Source organism: Polypterus senegalus, chromosome 1 (assembly GCF_016835505.1).
Source record: "Polypterus senegalus isolate Bchr_013 chromosome 1, ASM1683550v1, whole genome shotgun sequence".
Lineage (NCBI taxonomy): Eukaryota > Metazoa > Chordata > Cladistia > Polypteriformes > Polypteridae > Polypterus > Polypterus senegalus.
Window position 1 is genome coordinate 80669910 of NC_053154.1, and position 21526 is coordinate 80691435.

Consider the following 21526-nt stretch of genomic DNA (forward strand, 5'->3'; position numbering starts at 1 on the left):
GCACCTCCACTTGAACCAGAATCTTTCATGCTGTCAATGTCATCTCCTGAAGAACTGTCACTATTCTCGCACAGTAACTGTAGCACGTTTTAAGTGCCGGTATTCAGGTTGCCCTTTCACCACAAAATGCTGTGTGAACAGCCTCCCTCTATCTGCCACTGTTCACTGGATGAATAAATGAATGCGACTCATGGTGGACGACTTTGATTTAAAACTTACAAGAGTTAGACAAATGGTATGAACATTTCAAAAATGAAAACTTAAGATTTTTTAGTAAATTTTATTTCAGTTAGTCTTTGCTGCTACTTTGATAGTTTTTTGTTTAGTTTTTTTAGTTTTGTTAATTATTTCAGTTTACGAAAATATTTTTTATTAATAGTTTCAGTTTTGATTTTAGTTTTTTAACTATAACATTGATTTGATATTGTGCTTACATGCTTGCCAAGAGTGCTCAAGACCGGAAATTTTGCAGCAGGCTGTCTCTCTGTTTGAGACAACCTGTTACATAGTTCCTGAGACTCTGCTCTGAGTGTAGAAGTGGAATTAAGTATTTTTTTGCTTCACATTATCATCTTCAGTGGCCTTTTTTGGTTGAAAAAAAGTTGGTTATACGGAGATTTACATTTTGTTAAAACAAGATTTATTTAACATGATGTTGTATGAATGTTTGTCCAGGCCCTCAAAGTATTCATTATTCTGAATTTCATTACTTCAGTATTCACGGTAATGAAATTTTACCTGTATGCAGTTATCATATTTCTATAATTCTTGTGTTTATCAATAAGTTATTTTGTTTCTTAAAATGAGTGCTTCAGTTACCTTGACACAAGTCTAACTTCTGGAGAATGCCTCCTACAGAAATAGGTAAGCAAAATAAAGTAACATTACCAAACTCTTTAATTACCTGACCTTGCCGAAGGCGAAATCGATAATTAACCATGTGAAAATCATTCACTTTCCTACATTTATTGCTGTCCCTGGGAGTAGGCAAGTTTAAAATTTGTTTTTTTTTTTCTACAGACATCACAGGGTTTGTGACTTGCTTGACAGCTATAGAGGTGTACAAACTAAGTATAGCTCAGCAGTAGTGGTTTTCAACTTACTTGCACATGTAAATTTACAGTAAAAGCAAAACGGTAATCTGTCAAATGACTGAATCGTTTGCCTAACTTGAGTGAAATAGGGCAAAGACCTCTTTGTAAGTAAGTTTTAGTTTAATAATACGGTTAAGATTGTATAGAAATAAAGAATAAAGAGCAGAACAATAAAGTATGTGAGTCGTGGAATGGCCATGGAACTTGTACATAGAAATCTGGGAAATAGCAAGATGTTAAGGTGGAGAAGGATGGGGAAACGATTCAGTCTTTTAAGCAATTTTGTTATCCGAGTGAAGAGTTCTAAGGAGTTCAAATACACTCCTTTGCCATTCATTTCCTCTAGAGTATTATCGGCCAATAATGATAGCATAGCAAACTCCTTTCAGATGCAGCTGATGGTTGGGTTAATTGCAAACAAGTTGGAGAAGGTACTAGTTTTGCAGTACTATCTAGCAGGATGGACAGGATAAAATATCACAAGACACTTCTGAATGGTGATATATTGCTATGACAAGGTTTAATAAGTATATAGAAAACAATTCTCTATCTTTGTTAATAGCTCAGAGAGATTATTTGTGATATACATCTCGCCAGTTTAGGTCTGCATTTTTTTTCCTTCATTGCTGTTATATGTTTGTGAAGGTTTAGCAGCCTTGATGAGTCTCCTCCACTCTGGTCATCTTGTATGTTAAATATCTTTCTGAGTATGCACTCTTGACTGTTCAGTCCTCAAGCATCATTTATAACAGTCTTATCAGTGCTTTGAGAATTTTCCTCTTCCTTGGGTAAAAAGCACCCCATTGGGCTCTGTAGTTGGCCATTTTTAAGGTTTCATTAATACATACACTGCTTGGAATACTGTGATTTGTATCTTAGTACTATGTTTAATGTGCCCCACCTGTAATCTGTTATTAAAGTCTCATCACTGTAGTTGCTGACACAGTGTACTTTTGTTGGTACAGGAATAAAGTTTTATTGAGGAAAGAATTAAAGCTCTCTTTGGCCACTCCAGCTAGTCAATGTGTCAAATTCCATCTGGACTAAAATACTGGTATCATCTGCAACAGAGAAAAGATTATTCAATGTTGCTGATCATGTGCTTTTCCAGTTATCTTGTGAACCGTGTCCTTTTGCCACATTTTACCTTTGCTTTTAATTTCCCAGTTTCAGATACTATCTTTTTCTGTAAAACTCTGCCTCTAAGAAGTGTATATTCTTTCTGTCATTGACGCTATAATTTTACATTCTTTGATACTTTTCTAACATCTGAGTAATATTCTCCAGGACTCTTGGGAAATGGTTGGAAAGAAGAAAGGTGTATCAGGTCAGAAGGAGAGTGGACAGTCAGAGTCTAATGAAGAAGGTAAAGAAAATCGAGAAAGAGAACGGGACCTCAATCGTCGGCGAGGACCACTACCTCGAAGAGGAAGGGGATCTAGCCGTGGTCGAGAATGTGAGAATTTTTTTCATTTCCTTTTTTATGTAGATGGTTGTATATCAAGCATTCCCTTAATGGAATAATTTATAGATACTGATTTTTGTTCACACTTTTAAGCAGTCATTTCTAGGGTTTTATCCAGATTTCACAACAAAATGAAAAAGTAGCAATTCTTTACTGCACAAGGCCCATTTGCTATTTAAGTTCAGATTTTTGTGTGTTGGTTGACAACACATCACCCTGTACATTGGTCAGACACAAAATTGAAATCATCTGCCTAATGTTGTGCTGGTCTGCCTAGTGCCACCAGAGTCGCTGTGATCAGATGAGGCATGGATGAAGGTGTCCTGTTATACCTGGCACCAAGACATTAGGGGCAGATCTTAAGTCCTTCTAGGTGGGGCCTCAATGGATCTAACTTGTTATTCCAGCACATACAGTGCTGTGGAAAAGTATTTGCCCCTTCCTGATTTTTTTTTTTTTTTTGCATGTTTGCCACACTTAAATGTTTCAGATTCTCAAACAAATTTAAATATTAGACAAAGATGATCCAAGTAAACAAAATGCAGTTTTTAAGTGAATTGCAAATACTTTTTCGCAGCACTGTACCACGTTTTTGATGTTATCAGCAACAGGTGGCTTCTTTGAATCAGATTTGAATGAAATTTTATACGCTTGATTTTTTTTATTTTGATAAAAATGGGTGCAAAGCATGGGTGAATTCTATTACTCTTGACCAATAGGATTGTTACATTTTTTGAGTAAAATGTTTTGCCTTTTGTGAATATAACACTGTTCGAAGCAGTGAATTGAAATGAGATGCAGTTCTCTTTATTAATATTTTGTCCTTTTTAAATTTGCTACATTTAAATATATCAAATATATTTTTCACATGTACAACTTATAAGAATGTCAGTCAAGAAACGTAATTATGACATTTGCTATTTTCAGGTAACAACTTATTTTAATGTACTGCATAACAGTAGACCCTTTTAGCTTCTCCAGTAGCTATTAAGGGGGGAAAGTGTATGCAAGAGAATCCAGAGTTAATATCAGATGTTTTTGGTTGTTTTCCCACAGACAAAAACAACATAAAGCTCGGACAATATGAATGGCCTTTATTTTATTAATAAGGAAAAAGAGATCACTGCAGAACACTCATTTAGCTATAAGATTTAAAGTAGAGTTTACAGTTTTGGTCTTTACCTGGAGTTTTCCCTTAATATTTTGGTGCAAGTGTTAAGGATGATAACTAGACTTCTGAATATGAACATGTATGTTTGTTTTTGGGATTGATTTTCTTCATTATGATCTTTATTCATTTATAAAGATAAGAGTAATGATTGCTGTTTTTAAAAATATTCTGTTTTTGAATATCCTTAGCGTTTAAAAAGACTTTGTATAGGAAATTAAAATTGGCTTATGATATTAAGACTGTGGTGAACTGATTAGTGAGAGAATATCAAGTCAAAAAAAAATTGACTTTAGGCTTCTACCGAACTGAATGTATTCATCTTGCAGTTTGTGTTTTCTGCTTAATGTGGTTTAATAATTGCCTCTTGCCACTGTCAAGTAGTTCTAAGCAAAGAGACAATACTGGTTTTCTCTGGTTTTCCAGTTGAGCTCAGGGATAGTAAAATCTTTTTTGAATATCTAAACGATTTTTGTAGCAGCTGGGAAAAACAAGAAAATGTAGCTAATTACCAGTAATCTAAAATATATAAAATTCACCAAGGCAAGACAACCATGGAAAGCACGCCGGAAGGGGCGTGGATTCACTAAGCCGCCAACAAGTAAGACACCTATAGCGCACGCAGGAAGGAGCCACGCTTGAGGTGAATTGCCATATGCAGCGTGTAAAATGGTTTGCGAGGGGTGTCCCATGGGGTCCTTAAAACAATCCTTTACAACTGAGGTTAAAACACAATGAAGTAAGCAGTCTTTAAAAACCGAGTTTTCGGTTACGACGCATGACTACTTGCACCATAGCAAACTGTTTTACACGCTACATACAGCAATTTCGCATCCGCGACAAACGTGCGTCTTCCTAGATGCTCCTGCAGGAACACGGAAAGTCTAAGTGAGTCACAGGTGCATCTGGACTGTGCAAAGACAACAACAACTCAAGTGACGAGTTGGAGGTGGGCACATGAGCGATGGCAGTCCACCAGTTTTCAGTCACGGACGATTGTGTGTTGGTTCGTTCCGTCCTTTGTTACAATGTTGCTTTTCTTGCTGATTTATTATATTACCGATTTTTCAAATGTTAATTTTCTCCCTGTGCTTAAAAATCATAAAAAACCGGCCTGATTATGCAGCATATGGTACGTCGCGGGTTGGCTAGTTTTTATTATAATGAAAGAACAAAAGAAATTGCATTACAGGATTGATTTTTCTTTTTTTTTTTTCAATTCACATTACTTTTAATTAGAGGCTATGATTGTTATTGCCAAGCATTAAATAGACAACTACCTTTTGTCCATTATTCTAGAGCAATACAAGCACCACGTTAAAACAGTATTGTTAATACCTTTACCAAGGCATCAACTTAATTGCCAAATATTTTAAATTTCTCCTAGTGACAAATGTACAGGGTCATTTTCGGTATATTTTTGGTGTTCTTAAGTTTATAGAAACTGTGTGAGAAATTCCAAAACATATTCCATTAGTGTTAAGTTTTAAATCCTTTTGCTTAAACTTAGAAATGACTTTATTCTTGCCTGCAGCTTCATCTTTCTGTGTGAAGTACAAGTGGGCTTCGTGTTATGAATGAATTTACTTCCTGAGGACATTTGTAACTATTTTTAATGCACGGTTCCTGAATGGGAAAATCGGCAGCAGTGCATAATGTTTTGCTAGTTGTATAAATAAATTTTAAAGTTTCTTCATTTTTGTGAATCGGTTACTCTGTTTTTAGTGTTTTTTGATATAAAGTTTGAACCGCAGATTCTGTATGTGAAATCTATTGACCTTAAACATCCAGCAATTTTTTGTTTTTTATAATGATCAATTCGTCATGGAGTAGGAAAAGACATAATAGCATGAATCACTTAGTCTCTTTCCCTCCCCAACAGCTTTACTCTCATAGACTTGTACTTGTTGGATAGTGCAAGCTGTGCATTCTGTTTTGATAAATGGACAGCTTTTTACCAGTGTCTTAAGTTTATTTGTCCCAAGAGCCAGCTTCTGTAGCCGAGGATCGGACCGCCAAGGTCCCCGCCTTCGACCACCACCCAACTTGCACTGCACCCGACCTCCTTGGCCCCTCCCATAGGTGGTGAGCCCATGGGAAGGGAGACCCGAATGGAGCGTGAGATCAACAGTGTTGCGGCCTTTGCATCGGTCTGCCGTGGTGAAAAAGGAGCTGAGCTGTAAGGCAAAGCTCTCAATTTACCAGTAATTTTACTAGCTATGGGTAGTGACTGAAAGAAAGATTGCGAATACAAGCGGCTGAAATGAGTTTCCTCCGCAAGGTGTCTGAGCTTTCCCTTAAAGATGGAGTGAGAAGCTCAGTGTTCCGGGAGAGGCTCAGAGTAGAGCCGCTGCTGCTTCGCATCGAGAGGAGTCAGATGAGGTGGTTCGGGCAACTGATAAGGATGTCTCCAGGACGCCTCCCTGGTGAGGTGTTTTCCGGGCACATCCATCCGGGAGGAGGCCCCGAGAAAAAGACTCTGGACACACTGGAGGGAGTATGTATCCCGGCTGGCCTGGGAACGCCTCGGGATTCCCCCGGAAGAGCTAGAAGTGGCAGAGGAGAGGGAAGTCTGGGCATCTCTGCTCATGCTGCTGCCCCCATGACCCGATCTCGGATAAGCGAAAGAGGATGGATGGATAAGTTTATTCGCATGGGCGCACATGTAGGTAGTTGCATTTTGTGATAAGTTCACACAAACGCATACAATTTTTGTAGATGGTGACTAAAAGGTATACTATACTGTTCCTCAGCATTGTGACAGCTGCTACATGCAAGTCTGTGTCAAGAACTACTTTTCTTCATAAGTTAAAAATGGAAGTTGTAAGATGAAATAGATTATAAATTCAGTTTTTGCAGGAGGAAACATGAAATACTTCTATATGCCTAATTGTATCTACATAATGGGTAGAAAGTTGATATTGCTATAACTTGAGACCTGTCTGTATATGTGCCTCAACATGTAAATTGCTGTATGTATTAATACAAAATTTAGTAGAGACTGTTATTTGGTTAAGTATCATGATAAAATCCACTCTGTTGTTTTTTGGTTCTCACTTTTATGTGTGTTTCAGCTCTGCTCTGGATAAATGGGTTTTAGAAAACAGGCGGCTATTGGTTTGTCCTTTTACAGCAGTGAATGTAAGTGCATGAGTGCACAAATAGTAACTATTTCCCGTCCTCTCTGCCATATGCGAGTATTTTTTATTTTAATAAGATTAAAATTGGAATTTACAGAGCCTTATCAAGTTTGAGTGGTATTTTTAAGGCTCTCCAACAAATTCGGTACACCTTTGTCTAAGTTAAGCTGTTTGCATTGTCCTCTGCTGACACACACTACCTAAAATCTTACCCATGTTTTTAACAGCTTTTTTTTTATTAAATTATGCCCTGTGGTATAAAGAATGAAGATGGTTTCCTTCAAAATACAGTCAACTCCACTTACCTGCAATTCGATTAGTTGCAATCTCCGCCTAGCTGCAATGCAGCTTTTGTGCCTGTTCATACCCCCCCCCACTCCCAAAACCCACACCACTTGACAGTTTGCACATGGAGAAGGATGCATGGAGTCGTGTCAGTACGTCGACAATTGTTAACTGCTACAGACGGGCAGGAGGGAGATGGCACTATCCCAGTTCTGGGTGCCTCAGCAGCAGTTGTGGATGATAGCAGCAGTGTGGCGCTACAGCTGCCTGGATTGTCAACTAATGACTTCAGTCGTTTCATTGAAAATTACAGTAATGCTCTAACAAGTGCAGATAAAATGGACGAAAACATATGCGAAAGCCTGAAGGCGTCTACTACAGCCGCTAATCAATTAGAAGAGGAGGAGAGACTGGGCGCGGCTGATGTCTGACGTTCAGACTGCACTTGCCATGGCACTGATGTTCGGTAATACAGTTGAAGAGCTTGGATTTTATTCAAGCCTATTTAGAGTCAACTGGCTGTGATTCGTACAAAACATTTTATGCACTGTCCAGCCAAATTTATGACCGTTGTCCGAACCAGGCACAGACAACTAAGTAAACAATGACATTGCTTAATTGAAAATTAGCAGCTGTAGACTGACAAGGCTGTATGTATATTACATGCACTGCAGTTAGGCACATCCTTTATAAATAGGTGACCACAGTGACACAATACTTGCATAAAGTGTGTACCTAGCATGAAACACATGGGTCACAGTCTATTATAAGCTAACTGTTTATTTGCAATCTCCGCTTACCTGCAATTTGGCCTTCAGCCCCCAAACATTGCAGCTAAACTTGAGTGCACTGTACACCTCTATCTCCTTATGAGCATATGTGATATTGTCAGAATTCCTCATCTAGTCAGTGTTACCCAAATCCTGTCTTCCTCACCACAAAGCAAAGTATGTGAGAAGCTAATACAATATGCATGCATAAACAGCAGTTATTTATTTGGGGAAATGCATATCAAGCGTGTGCAACATTTTAGTGTGAAAGTTTGGCCTTTTATAGGTACTACACTTTTTTTATGCACTTTTTTCATGAGTCCTGCTTGATCTTGTATATTTATTGTTCAGGTCTTCTCTATTCTTGAAAATGGGTTGTAAAACGAAAAATTACATATCAAAAATTTATTTTACATAGGAAAAAATATTCCCAGTTGGAAAAGCCCCAGCCAGTTTCCCCAGAGAGACTGTTAAATACGTATCTGACCATCATCCCTTCATTTCTCCGCAGTATAAAACTGTTCATTCATCAGTGATCTAATTAAGAGACATTTGGACTATAATTAGCCTGTGTTCTAGATATGTAAAAGAACCAGGTCTGTACCACATTCGGGAGGAAAGACTTGCCTTCTAGACAAACTGATACAGTGTAATTGTCTCACAACCAAATATACAGTGCATCCGGAAAGTATTTGCAGTAGGGAATCCATTCCCGGATGGGTTTATCTATTCCTGGGAATTCGGGAATTTCACATGTCATTCCTGGGAATCCCAGGGATGACACAGTGCACAGGCATCTCACATGTGAACGGTTTTGGAACGACCAAAACTTGTTTTTAATAAAACTACTGCAATATGTTGACACCAATAAAAATCTAACCTTATCTGCAAGCAGTTCATGCTGTCATATAAGTACATGTATCTAGTTCTGGGGTGCCCACACTTTATCGGCTTGCAAGCTACTTTTAATATGACCAGGTCGAAATGATCTACCTACATTAAAAATGATATATATATTGCATAGTTTTACTGTCAAATAATGCAAAGAGTACGCAACACTTTTTCGCCCTTTACGTTGCGCCACGACGTGTGGTTCGTTTATTTGACAGCATGTAGATCGGGGTAATTATATTCATGGCATTCATAGTCTGTATGTACTTATGTACATGTGATTTCTCAATTTTTTTTATTTTTAATAAATTTGCAAAAATCTCAAGTAAACTTTTTTCATGTTATTATGGGGTGTTGTGTGTAGAATTCTGAGGAAAAAAATGAATTTAATCCATTTTGGAATAAGACTGTAACATAAAATGTGGAAAAAGTTATGTGCTGCGAATACTTTCCAGATGCACTTTAGTTAAAGGATAACTTCAGCATTTTTCAAGTTAGTGCCATTCTTCAAAATCACATATGTTAATTTGCCACATGAAACTGAATTCTAAAGTTAAGCACTTTATGAATTTTAGATAGTATCTGACCTGCTGTTGCTTCTTATAATGGAGGCAACGGGTACCAAGGTCCCTTCATAAAGAAAAGCCTTAAATCGTACCAGTTATGTCCACTTTGAAGTAGCAGTTTTCGACTTAAGAAAATATGGCTTCTGTGTTGCTGAGGTTATGTTTGTGAAAACAGAAATAAGCTGTAAATAATTTATTAGATTATTAGTACTGTATTCTTGAGGTTAGGTTACGTTTCTTGCCAATTTATTTCCTGGAGCAGCTGTTAAATGGGGAGTAATGATCACCCAATTCCAAGCCCAGTCCATTAAATCCTGCATTATTAACCTACACGGTGAGATGCATGGTTAAAGACAGCGTAGTAAAAAAATAAAGCACATATACATTTTATTATACTTTGTATACATAGCAATGAAACTGAATTGATTAACTCTTTTTTTTTTTTTTTTTTTGTGCCAATTTTTTTTTTTTCTCCCAGGGCTGAATATTTTTCCAAAATCTTTTTTTAAAGAACATAAAGCAATGGTTTAAGACATCAAATAAACAAAAAAATATTTATTTTTGACTAATGTTACTGTCTTGCATGTTGTATGAGCCTGCATACTATATGATTTCACATACTGTACATGTTACACAACAAAGTATATCACTCAAAGCAGCCAATTGCATGCATTGCCATGTTATACTGTTTACAATATGTGTTTCAATTTTCTGTTGCTGCACACAACGAAGTCAAGGGTTGGTTTTTTTTTTTTTTGGGTCCTCATATGTTGCAGGAAAGTGGCAATTAGTCAGCTGGTCTGGCACTGCTCATTGTGATTGTCTTCCTCACTTTGCCAAAGGCACTGCAACATACTCTGCCACTGCCACCAAGTTTTCTGAAAACTGAATTGTCACCCCTTTTCATCTTCAGCCTGTCTGGCTTCAACTGTGAAGGCATGTGTCTCCTCTTCAACCTCACTATGCCACAAGCTCCAATCCCCCTGCTCTGTGGCACCATGAACAATTCTGGTGATGCATGAAAATTGTCCTTGTACACATGACCCAAATGTTCATAGACCTGAAGCAGCTCCAGCACAACCTGACTTGTCAAGGAACAGTTCTCGCTTTGAAAGGATTACTTTCCTGTATACACTCACCTAAAGGATTATTAGGAACACCATACTAATACGGTGTTTGACCCCCTTTCGCCTTCAGAACTGCCTTAATTCTACGTGGCATTGATTCAACAAGGTGCTGAAAGCATTCTTTAGAAATGTTGGCCCATATTGATAGGATAGCATCTTGCAGTTGATGGAGATTTGTGGGATGCACATCCAGGGCACGAAGCTCCCGTTCCACCACATCCCAAAGATGCTCTATTGGGTTGAGATCTGGTGACTGTGGGGGCCATTTTAGTACAGTGAACTCATTGTCAAGTTCAAGAAACCAATTTGAAATGATTCGAGCTTTGTGACATGGTGCATTATCCTGCTGGAAGTAGCCATCAGAGGATGGGTACATGGTGGTCATGAAGGGATGGACATGGTCAGAAACAATGCTCAGGTAGCCCGTGGCATTTAAACGATGCCCAATTGGCACTAAGGGGCCTAAAGTGTGCCAAGAAAACATCCCCCACACCATTACACCACGCCACCAGCCTGCACAGTGGTAACAAGGCATGATGGATCCATGTTCTCATTCTGTTTACGCCAAATTCTGACTCTACCATTTGAATGTCTCAACAGAAATCGAGACTCATCAGACCAGGCAACATTTTTCCAGTCTTCAACTGTCCAATTTTGGTGACCTCGTGCAAATTGTAGCCTCTTTTTCCTATTTGTTTTGGAGATGAGTGGTACCCGGTGGGGTCTTCTGCTGTTGTAGCCCATCCGCCTCAAGGTTGTGCGTGTTGTGGCTTCACAAATGCTTTGCTTCATACCTCGGTTGTAACGAGTGGTTATTTCAGTCAAAGTTGCTCTTCTATCAGCTTAAATCAGTCGGCCCAATTTCCTCTGACCTCTAGCATCAACAAGGCATTTTCGCCCACAGGACTGCCGCATACTGGATGTTTTTCCCTTTTCACACCATTCTTTGTAAACCCTAGAAATTGTTGTGCGTGAAAATCCCAGTAACTGAGCAGATTGTGAAATACTCAGACCGGCCCGTCTGGCACCAACAACCATGCCACGCTCAAAATTGCTTAAATCGCCTTTCTTTCCCATTTTGACATTCAGTTTGGAGTTGAAGAGATTGTCTTGGTTCCACAATGTCAAGCAGTAGCTGAACTTTATACATGGGCTCACCCCTTGGGATTTGCTCCTGGTTATCACAGAAGCATATACCTATCACTCGGCATAACCTGTCCAAAGCCTCCAGGGGACAAAGCACGTTTGGACCAATGCTTTCTGAAGTTATATTGCCAGTCTAGTCCCATCTCAATTTGTAAGGCCACAACGCCCTTCGTCTTATTTTTTGTTGTAGGGTTCCAGTTTAAAAAAACAAGAATGTGGTGTTCTCGCAGCCTGAAATTCAAAATATTGCTCTGCATACCTGTTTATCTTGTCTAACAGTAGCTGAAAGACAGCCTCAAGAAAGAAGAGCCTGAAGTAGTCCAGTGGCTGGTAATCTGTCATGTCCAACAGCAAGCCATGCTGTCTTTTGAAGTCCGGTAGCCAGTTTGGCTCCCATGGATCAATGTTTGGGTATTCCTCCCACACGAACCTTACCGTAGGTGCATTGGCTGTGCAAATACGCTCAGCTGGCAACCAATCAGCTGGGGTGGCTTCGGCTGGTGCCTGAGCAAGAGATCGAGGAACTGGCATCTGCTGATCAATCTCCTGATCACCTTCAACAAAATCAGTTTCTGAAAAATCAGTCCAACTCGGCAATAATGCACCAAAGTCAGTATTTTGTTTGCTCTACTCGCACATTTCCCTTGTGAGATGTCGATGCCATCTTGCCTTTGTTTACATTTCATAACTCACGCAAGGATTAAATGCTGAGTTAATGAGTCTAACATTCCTCCAAGCAGCGAGGGAATGCCTTTAATGTAATGGTGAGTTTTGTCACCATTAGCAGATTGTCGCCCTCTATTCCAGGATGTCGACTTTTGTCAACGTGCACACTCAACCCCTCCTGTCGACAAAAGTCTACATTCGCCCTAAAAAAGTTAAACTGTGTTTTATTTTTTATAATAGCCTTAGATTTTTGAAAGAACCAAGCCACTTCTTTGTGTCTTATGTACACACAAACACCTCGGAGAATGAATTAATGTGTAGCATACAATAAAGCAGACTGACGCATCACAGATCAATTTGCTTTTTTTACTTTTTTTTTTTTATCAATGATTAGGATATGCTAATAAAAGGAATGAGCACAATGCTTTTGATTGAGTACATTTTGACACTTGTACCAATCAACCCATAAACAAAGGGGAAAACATGCAAAACCCCATGTAGAACCTGGTGCTGTGATTCAGGATTGATAGCTCCGCACTATCACTCTGTCTAAATCTAAAACATGTGTATTACATTTCAACATAAATTAAAGTGTATTGGCCTTGCTAAAGTTGCAGGTGTATGCTTATTTTCCTTTTTAAATGGATAAAAATGACAACAGTTGCTTGTTTTTTTTTTTTTACTTTAATAAAATATTGATATGCTGTTTTGCAATATGTGTGTTCTCAAGACACAGATTTATTAGCTTGAAAAAGTAATTTATTCAGTAACTTAAGACCTTTCTTTTTAATAGGATCCCAGCCACATTATAAAACACGAGCAGTCTTATTTTATAAAGTAAGCTTCACTTTAGAATAGGTTTATGTAGTATACATCCTGAAAACCTCTTTTTTTGTCTTTATTAACAACCTGATCGCAAGCTACTTCAAACTAGAACATGGTACTCTACAAGGGTGCCCTCTGTGTTTTTGCATCTTATGAACAGTTGCACTTCAAATGTAACTTCCCAGCTTCACAATTTTTCCATTACTTTAAAATGAGATTTTTCTAAAAGAAACCTGCCCAATTTTCCACACTTTCCACCCATTTCTATTCCAGAAGAAATACTGATCAGCATCTTGACAATGTATAAAAACATCTCCGTCTCTTCCGTTCAAAGATCCTAGGGTATGGTGGGAAAAGAATCTTTCAATTAATATTTCAGGCACAGAATATACTTTAGCTCTATAGGTGCAAAGCATTCAATTATTCAACGTTCCTAGATCACACTTAACCTTGCTTAAAATTGTTCAGTATGTGTCCAGGACCTTAATCCAAATTGTGAACATTGTATTCTAGCTCCTTTATATAATTGAGAGAAGGATATTTTCCCTTTTTTTTTTTTCTTTCTCTTTTTGCCCTTGCTGTAGGCTCTCCTGTTTCTTATGGGTGTGGGTTGATTTCTGTTTTCTAGGTTTGCTTTTCTTCCTGCTGTCTAACTTTATTTTTTCTTATTTTTCTAATTTGACTGACTATTTGTTGTACAAGTTCAACTTAATTGTGTGCAATGTTATTTTCTTCAAATATAAAATGTGAATCATGGACGACTTTAATTTATATGGCATGAAAGCGATTTTTCTCTCGACTCCCAGAAAACTGACTGCAAATATGTTTACGAATGGGATACAGTGGAAGAACTGACAGATGAGAACAGATGAGAAAACTGACTGCAAATATGTTTACGAATGGGATACAGTGGAAGAACTGACAGATGTGCTCATGAGGCAAAAAGACTAACAGTAGATTGAAATGTCAACATTAAAATAACATGTGCAGGACAACAATGAGAATTTTTAGGGAATTACAAAGGGCAGATGAATTTGAGCGTGTATGTATATTGTGCTGTGGTAATGTTGTACACAAAATGCAGTTTAAGTGGCAATGAAAAACTCTGCTACTCCGGCTCATTGCATGATCATCGTTATGACATATATTGAACCCAAATTTGTACCAGATGTGCAAAGAACATTTTGCAGTAAGTTTAACAGGCCTTAATAAGGAATATCTGTTCACACTGTATGAAAATGGTCTAATCAGTGTCCAACTAGTATTGTGAAGGATGTGTTAAACCAATGAGAACCATAAGAGCAGCAGAAAATATGAAAAGATTGAGATGAGGCATTTGGCAAGGTGTTAGTTGGTCAAGTTAAACATTTCAAACTTGTTTCAAATCTTCTGCAAGATTTATTTCATCACATGTATTAAAAAACCCAAAGTGCTTACATTTTTTAGGTATATTTTTCTTTTCCTCTCAGTTAATCGAGTTGTTAAATTGAACCCAGGGTCTATTAAACTATTTACAAGCTCATTTTGTAAAAGGCATTAATGGTGGAGCTCATTTTAAATTTTTTTCTGTAAGTTTAAAAAAGGTAAATAAGCTGCATGAATTATTTTTTTGAAAGACGTTATTCCTTATCTAGCACTTTGGGCCAAGTGATAAAATTTAAGTTCTATAGTTTCAAAAATCCTCATTCTACAGCCCAATAATTTCTTTCAGCTTTCCAAAATCATGCACTAAATATTTTCTCTGGCAGTCGTATACATCAGGCTAGTATACACCAGGAATCTATTCCCTTTTTTAAATGTAATTATTTTAGGTTTAAAACCTAGCTGCCACCGTGTGTGCATGTTCTCCGTGTGTATACGCTTGTTGCCTCCACTTGCACCGGTGTCATCCTATTGTTCAGACACGCCAGTTTTGTTGGCAATGCTAAACTGGCCCTTGTATGTATGTATGTTTGTGTTTGTTCACCCTGTAGTGGACTGGTACCTTGTCCAGAGGTGGTTCTTCCTTGCATCCTGTTCTTGAAAACCATTTGCTGTTTTATTATATAGCTATTGTTTACCTTTTTATGACTCCACTGTCATTATGAGCATCCTCTTCTTAGGTTCTAGCTGCTGCATATGGCCAAGTGATGAGGTGCGCTGTAAACTGATTTAAATAATCCACAACCCAATATCTTTTAAGACTCTGTGGTGGACAAACCATCACACCCTCCCCCTTCTCTTCCAGGTGCTGCGATCTCTGCCAGGGGGCAAATTTCAGTGCACTATAGAATTCAAATGGAAACTTTAATTTGTAGTAAAGTGGAGAGCTGTGCAATTACGTAGCGCAGCAGGGACAGCACACATTTGTTTGATGCATTTGGCAGGCTCGGGATTTGGTGACCTAGAGTTTGGAATTGAATTATTGGGTGTTTTTTGCCTCGGTACCAGTACTGAGATCTGAAAATTGGTACCAGTATTTTAGTACTGATCCAACACTACTCCAGAAAGCAGTTTAATGTGGCAAACTAACATATACCATGATTCTGAAGAAATAACTTTTAGTCAAGTTGGGGAGCATACAGTGCAAGTTGCCGCACCCACTACACGACGAAACAACTCAGGATCCCGGTTTGCAACCCACCAGGCAGACATGCGGTCCAGTCTCACCCTCCGGGAATGACCTATCTGCCGCAGCCAGGTCTTACTTAGACAACCCCTTGGCATAGTCCAGCCACTCGGGTCCTAAACAATGAAGATCTGTGAGCATGATCATCCTCGGGGAAACGCGCCACATGGCTGTAGTGCCATAACAGACACTCCCTCACAATGCAGGTAACGTGCCTCATTAGGGACTCCATGAGCAACCGCTCATTTGACACAAAGTCAAACCAACAATACCCAAAGATTTTCCTGAGAGAAACAGTACCAAAGGAGTACAGTCTTCGTCTCAGGTCACTGGATAGCGTCCATGTCTCTCAACCATATAGCAAGACAGGAAGCACCAGGACTCTAAAGACTTGGACCGTCGTCCTTTTGCAGAGATATCGGGAGTGCCACACACCCCTTTCCAGCAACCTCATGACCCCCCATGCTCTCCCAATCCTCCTACTGACTTCACAGGAAGAGTCACAAGAGACATGAATGTCTCTGCAAAGGTAAGTAAACCTCTCAACAAGGTGAACACTCTAACTGCAAACAGACACACTGCTGATGTCTGCTCAAGCGGTCATTATTGACTTGAAAAATATTAAACTCATCCTTTAAGAAATTATCTAAAGTGGCACATCATTTTCAAATGCTTTGACTTACATTTTTTTTTAACTCATTAGTCAAGGTTACAGATAAATATATTGCTATATGGAGTTACTGCACAAGTGTTTTACTGTGAAGCAAACATAGATACTAGTACCAGGTGGCTTTAGTTGTGTTGGCCCTATCAGTTTTTTTTTTTTTTTCGTCAACGATGCTTCGAATGAAATGTGCCAAAGGTGAAAAATGGTTCATATTTTGTGGTATAGAAAACTAAGAGCTGTTACAGCAAAACATTGGATAAAAAGTTTGATAAACTGTAACTGGCATCTTTTTCTTAGTGGTGTTAGCTAGGTATTACTATACATTATTTTTTCGTTTAACATGAAAACAAAGTTTTGTATTTGGATTTTTTTTTTACTGGGAATTAATTCAGAGAGACTTTTTTCTGCAATACAAAGACCAAGTAATGCTTGTTGTACATTAGACCTTAAGTCAGATTATTACTCGTGAGCTTTAAAGAAAAGTGCTGTCACAGTTCATCTAACTTAATTGAATGCACCTCTTATAAAAATGTGTTCTATCAGGGATCAGTTTTTGGTTGAAGAGAAACTGGATTGGTCAAGTTTTATACTTCACCTATTGCAATATTTAAGATCAAAAGTTTATTCAACAAAAGCTGCCACTACATTTTCCAAAACTGTTGCAATATTCTTACATTTTATGAAAGATCACAACCTCTATGACCCATGGAGATTTCTTTACACCTAAGGAAAAATTCCATCTGTTCAGCAGCACATTATACCTATAAAGAAATACTCAATTCAAGGGTTTTAACAGTGTTTTACAATGTTTAAGAAACAAACATGATCGAAAATAACATTCATCAATCTTTTTTTGGGACAACACATCACTATGCTATGTTGACACAACCAGTTGTTGGTGACTGAATCTTATTTTTACGGGACTATGACTTTTAATGGTTTTTGTTTCTATAGAGGTTAGTGCAATTTCAGATACATCTGTAGGAACACTAAGATGTGTTGAAAAAATATTTAGACATGCTTCACAACTGTCTTTAAAAATAAATTGCTACTAAATAAACGTCAGACCCAAGTACTGCTATCACTATAAACAGAATTGAATATATATACAGTAGAAATGGAGCAATTAAGTCACAGCAGTTTTATGAGCATTGAGAAGAGGCTGATAAGATTTTAGCATAAACAGCTGAAAGTAATCCCAAAGATCACCAGTGTATACTGGATCAAATTTACTTAAAGTAATAAGTAAAATATTTAAGGAATTTTATAAGTCTCTAAAAACGTCAGAATAGCACAGAAGCCTATTTTAATGTCATTCTTGGTAAATTGGAGCTACTTCAGTTTGACTCCCTGCTTATAATGAAATTATACAGACTATTCAAGCTCATTTTTATGATGCTCCAAATTCCTTAACAAAGCAGAGAGACTTTGTATCTAGATGGTTATTTTATAGAAGGATATTTGCTAAAGTAGTCCTTTGAATGCTGGCTGCTTGAATTTGTTTATGGACACTGTATTCCTCCCCACACTTTACACTATAAGCATTGATTACTATCTTTCCAAAGAAAAATGAAGGGTTGATAGAATGTTAATTATAGACTAATCTCATTATAGTAATACCTTGGATTACCGAGTAGTGTGAGAACAATGCTCTTTTATAATGAAAATGGCATAAAGCACACAGTGGTTCATGGAATAGTTATCATTAATATCAAATATTGTACAACATGAAGTTATGTGCTTCAATATTTCATGTGTAACCTAATTGTTTTATTTTTTTTTCCCATAATCTATATAGTGTGTCCAGTATGTCATAAGATATGTAATGTTTTTTAGAAACTAAAATGTGGGTTATAAAAGGGTAGAAAGTGGTGAAGATGTAGCAGAATCATTGGAGTTAACACTTGGCCATAAAAGGAAATTTTGTGAAGTTTTGGGGTAGGTGGGGTATTTCTATAGAAAGCCCTTCCCTGCAAGCAGGAGTTGTCTTCTGTGCTAAATTTATTGGCCTGGGTATGTGGTCACTTTAAAAAGTCTGACTGAGATTTGCTTATGGTGTTAGGATCTGAGGTGTGAATGTGCAGGCAGTAAATGAGGCAAATAAGAGGTCATGGTGTTGTTTTGAAGGAAGTGCCTTTGGAATATCCATATTCCTGTTATGGTACATCTAACTCTGATACCTAACAGTTTCTTATAATGAACTGAGGTCCTGGAACAGATTAAATCCAACTTTTGCGGGGGTTACTTTCTTATTAAATAATGCAAAAGTTGAGGACACAACTGTGGGAATTGAGGCTTTAGTTTCTAGTGACCACCAGAAACTAATCTTGCACAAGAGATTGATCGAAATTTTTCTCAATTGGAATTCTTATAAGGAAACCTTATTAATATGCACTTTTCATAACATAGTGACTGTGAAATGACCCATAAAATGCAGTACACAAAATCTAACATAGAAAAAACACTTTTTCTCACTAGTCATTTCCTAGGGTTCTGTGACATTTTTTTTGTGCTAAATGTTAATGGAGAAAAAAAAAGTCGGTCAGAAAATCCCAAGACTGGTGAGGTGGATTGCTTTGAAGACTGTAAAGGATGCGCTGGCTTGAAATAATCTCACCAGCAATGTCTGTTTCATGCATTGCTTGAGATCCTTAAAGATCTTGCCATATGGAAGTGCAAGAAAGGTGAGCTAATGTTTAACCTTGCGACTGTGATAGATGAGTGGATTGGAAGCCTCAATATCTGTGGCTAGCTGGTTGATTCATCGACACTAAACTCGGGCAGACAGTGGGTGCTGTTTCTCACTAGGCTTCATCACTGATTGTGCACGCTTGGGCTTAGAGCCTAATTGCCACCCAAAACCTGATTTTTATGCAAAACAATGAAAATATGCAATTAATGCACAGGAAGCTCTTTAACCCCTTAACATGCACACGTACCGGTCCCGGTACATAACGACGATTTTACGACGTCACAATCATATCACAGCCATGTGTGCAATCCCCTCTGTCATTCACCTCGACACACTACACATCAAATGAAAATTCAGAGTCTCGTCTTTCCGATGATATAAACCATTTTGACACACAACAACCACAGCACTGACACTAAATCCTTTTTTACAGAGAAGTAAATACTTTTTAAGAGCTGACTTTTCCTACCTTTGAAGGCTCTCTGCAAGTCAAACATCAATATTTCCGAGCAATATTGATCTCATTCTGTCCGTAAGGCTCCAGGGAATATAATCCAGTAAAACGATTAGGTCCAAAACACACGATAGATCCTCAAAGGGACAAAACTCCAGAAAACGTTTTTTAACTCGAGACTAGCTCCGAATTTTTTTTTCCATTTCTGTTGATCCTATCAGAAGTAATTTGTTTCTGTCGGCAATAAACATGCTAAAGCATGTTACACGGAAGTGTTAGCTTCTGATTGACACCTAAGTTGGCCAATTACGATGGGTCTGGGGGGTGACTGGCACCTCGTATAGCCGAGTGTCACAGACAGCTGAACGATGACGCACAACTCCAAACCCTGGTAGAATCTACCAGTTTGATTGAACGCTGTGAGTGTCACTCCAAACTTACAGCTAATGAGCAGCTGAGCATTTCGATATGTAACTTGCCATACCAACTTGTAAACAAAACCGATCGGAGCTGCGCGAAGCTGGCATTTGTGCCAGTCTGCAGACTTGGTGCGTGGTTGTTTGTTGTGATTTCACCTAGTTTTTTTCACATCTTAAATATGGAAATAGTACAGATAAACGTAAATACACTCTCGATTAAATAATAGATGCATGTACGCGGCGTGAAAGTGATCTATCGGACCAGGTGACGTCTAATGGCAGAGAGCGACATGTGACACGCCCTTGTGCTTTCTGTCTGCTAACGATTGCTACAATCAGTGGCACGTGGAAAAACGCTGAGCTGTATTGTAACAGTTTGTAACAAAATGTATATAGTTTGTGTGCATTTTATTAAAAAAAAGTAAAAAATAATATATATATATTTTTAGCCCATAAGACTTGTTTTGACTATTTTTATATTGAAATGTGTATTTTTTATTTTTATTATGGAATATGAATTTCCATAACTAATAGAGTGACACTGTATGTAGATATAGATTCCTTTAGGTGTAAGCTTTCTGTAGAGCCCTCATTGATATATGTGGGTTGAAGCATTCAAAAGTTATTACACTTTTTCCATACATTCCAAAATGTGGATAATGGATAAAACAAATTTGAAATGTGAGTAGTCAGGTTATTCTGTTGGTACATAGTGTGTTTCTGTCCCCTACCTACCTACCTACTGCAGCTATAGAGGCCTTTATTTTCACAAAAAATCTTAGGCGAGAACAAAAAAAATCATTTTTTCTGAGAGTTCTAATGTGCATAACTTTTTATCAGTCACACATACAGTGATTCTGACTACTAAGGGTGAAACTAGAGAATGTTACCTTTACAAAGAGACCAAACATGTGTTTATACTCCAGATAGTTCAATAACAGCAATGATTCTAATTTGGAGAGGTCAAATTACAGGCGATTTAGCAAAAATGACCCCGCTTGATAAATTAATCTACAACAGTAGGGTGATCAAGAGCGGTATTGTATCCAATTCAGACCCTCCGCAAAGTCACGGCTCAGAGTTTGCAGCCTCAGTTGTTCGTGGATTTTTCCTTAGAACCTAACTAATGTTACCGGAAACCGCAAATATCCTCTGCAGTTTTTTTATGGCTTTTTTGTGGCAATACTTTACTGTAGAGAGAACACAAAGCAACTGTAGAGGAAAAGGCGGCTTGTGATCGTGAAAGTAGCCAATCTGAGACCGTTCTTCATTTCTCCCTTGCTGCTGATTGGCTGCTACTCTGTGACGCATCTCTAGCAGATGCAGCCCAGCATTCCCGTATTATAACAGTTTACCGCATGTAGCTATCTTGAATGTTTCGCTGAGCATTCTCATGTTTTTTGTTTTGTTGTTCTTAAAGCCCCAAGATGCTGCCCAAACACCCTGCACCTTCTAAGGGCTCATTTATACTTCACGCTCAGAACGCGTACACGTCCGCATCATGGCTGCCATGCGTTCCCAGCGTTCATTTCACGCGTCCTCT

At 38.1% G+C, this 21526-nt stretch overlaps 1 protein-coding gene across 4 annotated transcripts in view; it reads left to right on the forward strand.

The window, feature by feature from the left end:
• Window positions 1-21526, forward strand: part of ubap2l (ubiquitin associated protein 2-like) — a 230061-nt gene that overhangs the window by 37229 nt on the left and 171306 nt on the right. For all 4 annotated transcript variants that reach the window (XM_039751895.1, XM_039751904.1, XM_039751923.1 and 1 more), the window contains one exon: window positions 2382-2550. In XM_039751895.1, the coding sequence (XP_039607829.1) occupies window positions 2382-2550 (169 nt within the window). The remainder of the gene's footprint in view (window positions 1-2381; window positions 2551-21526) is intronic.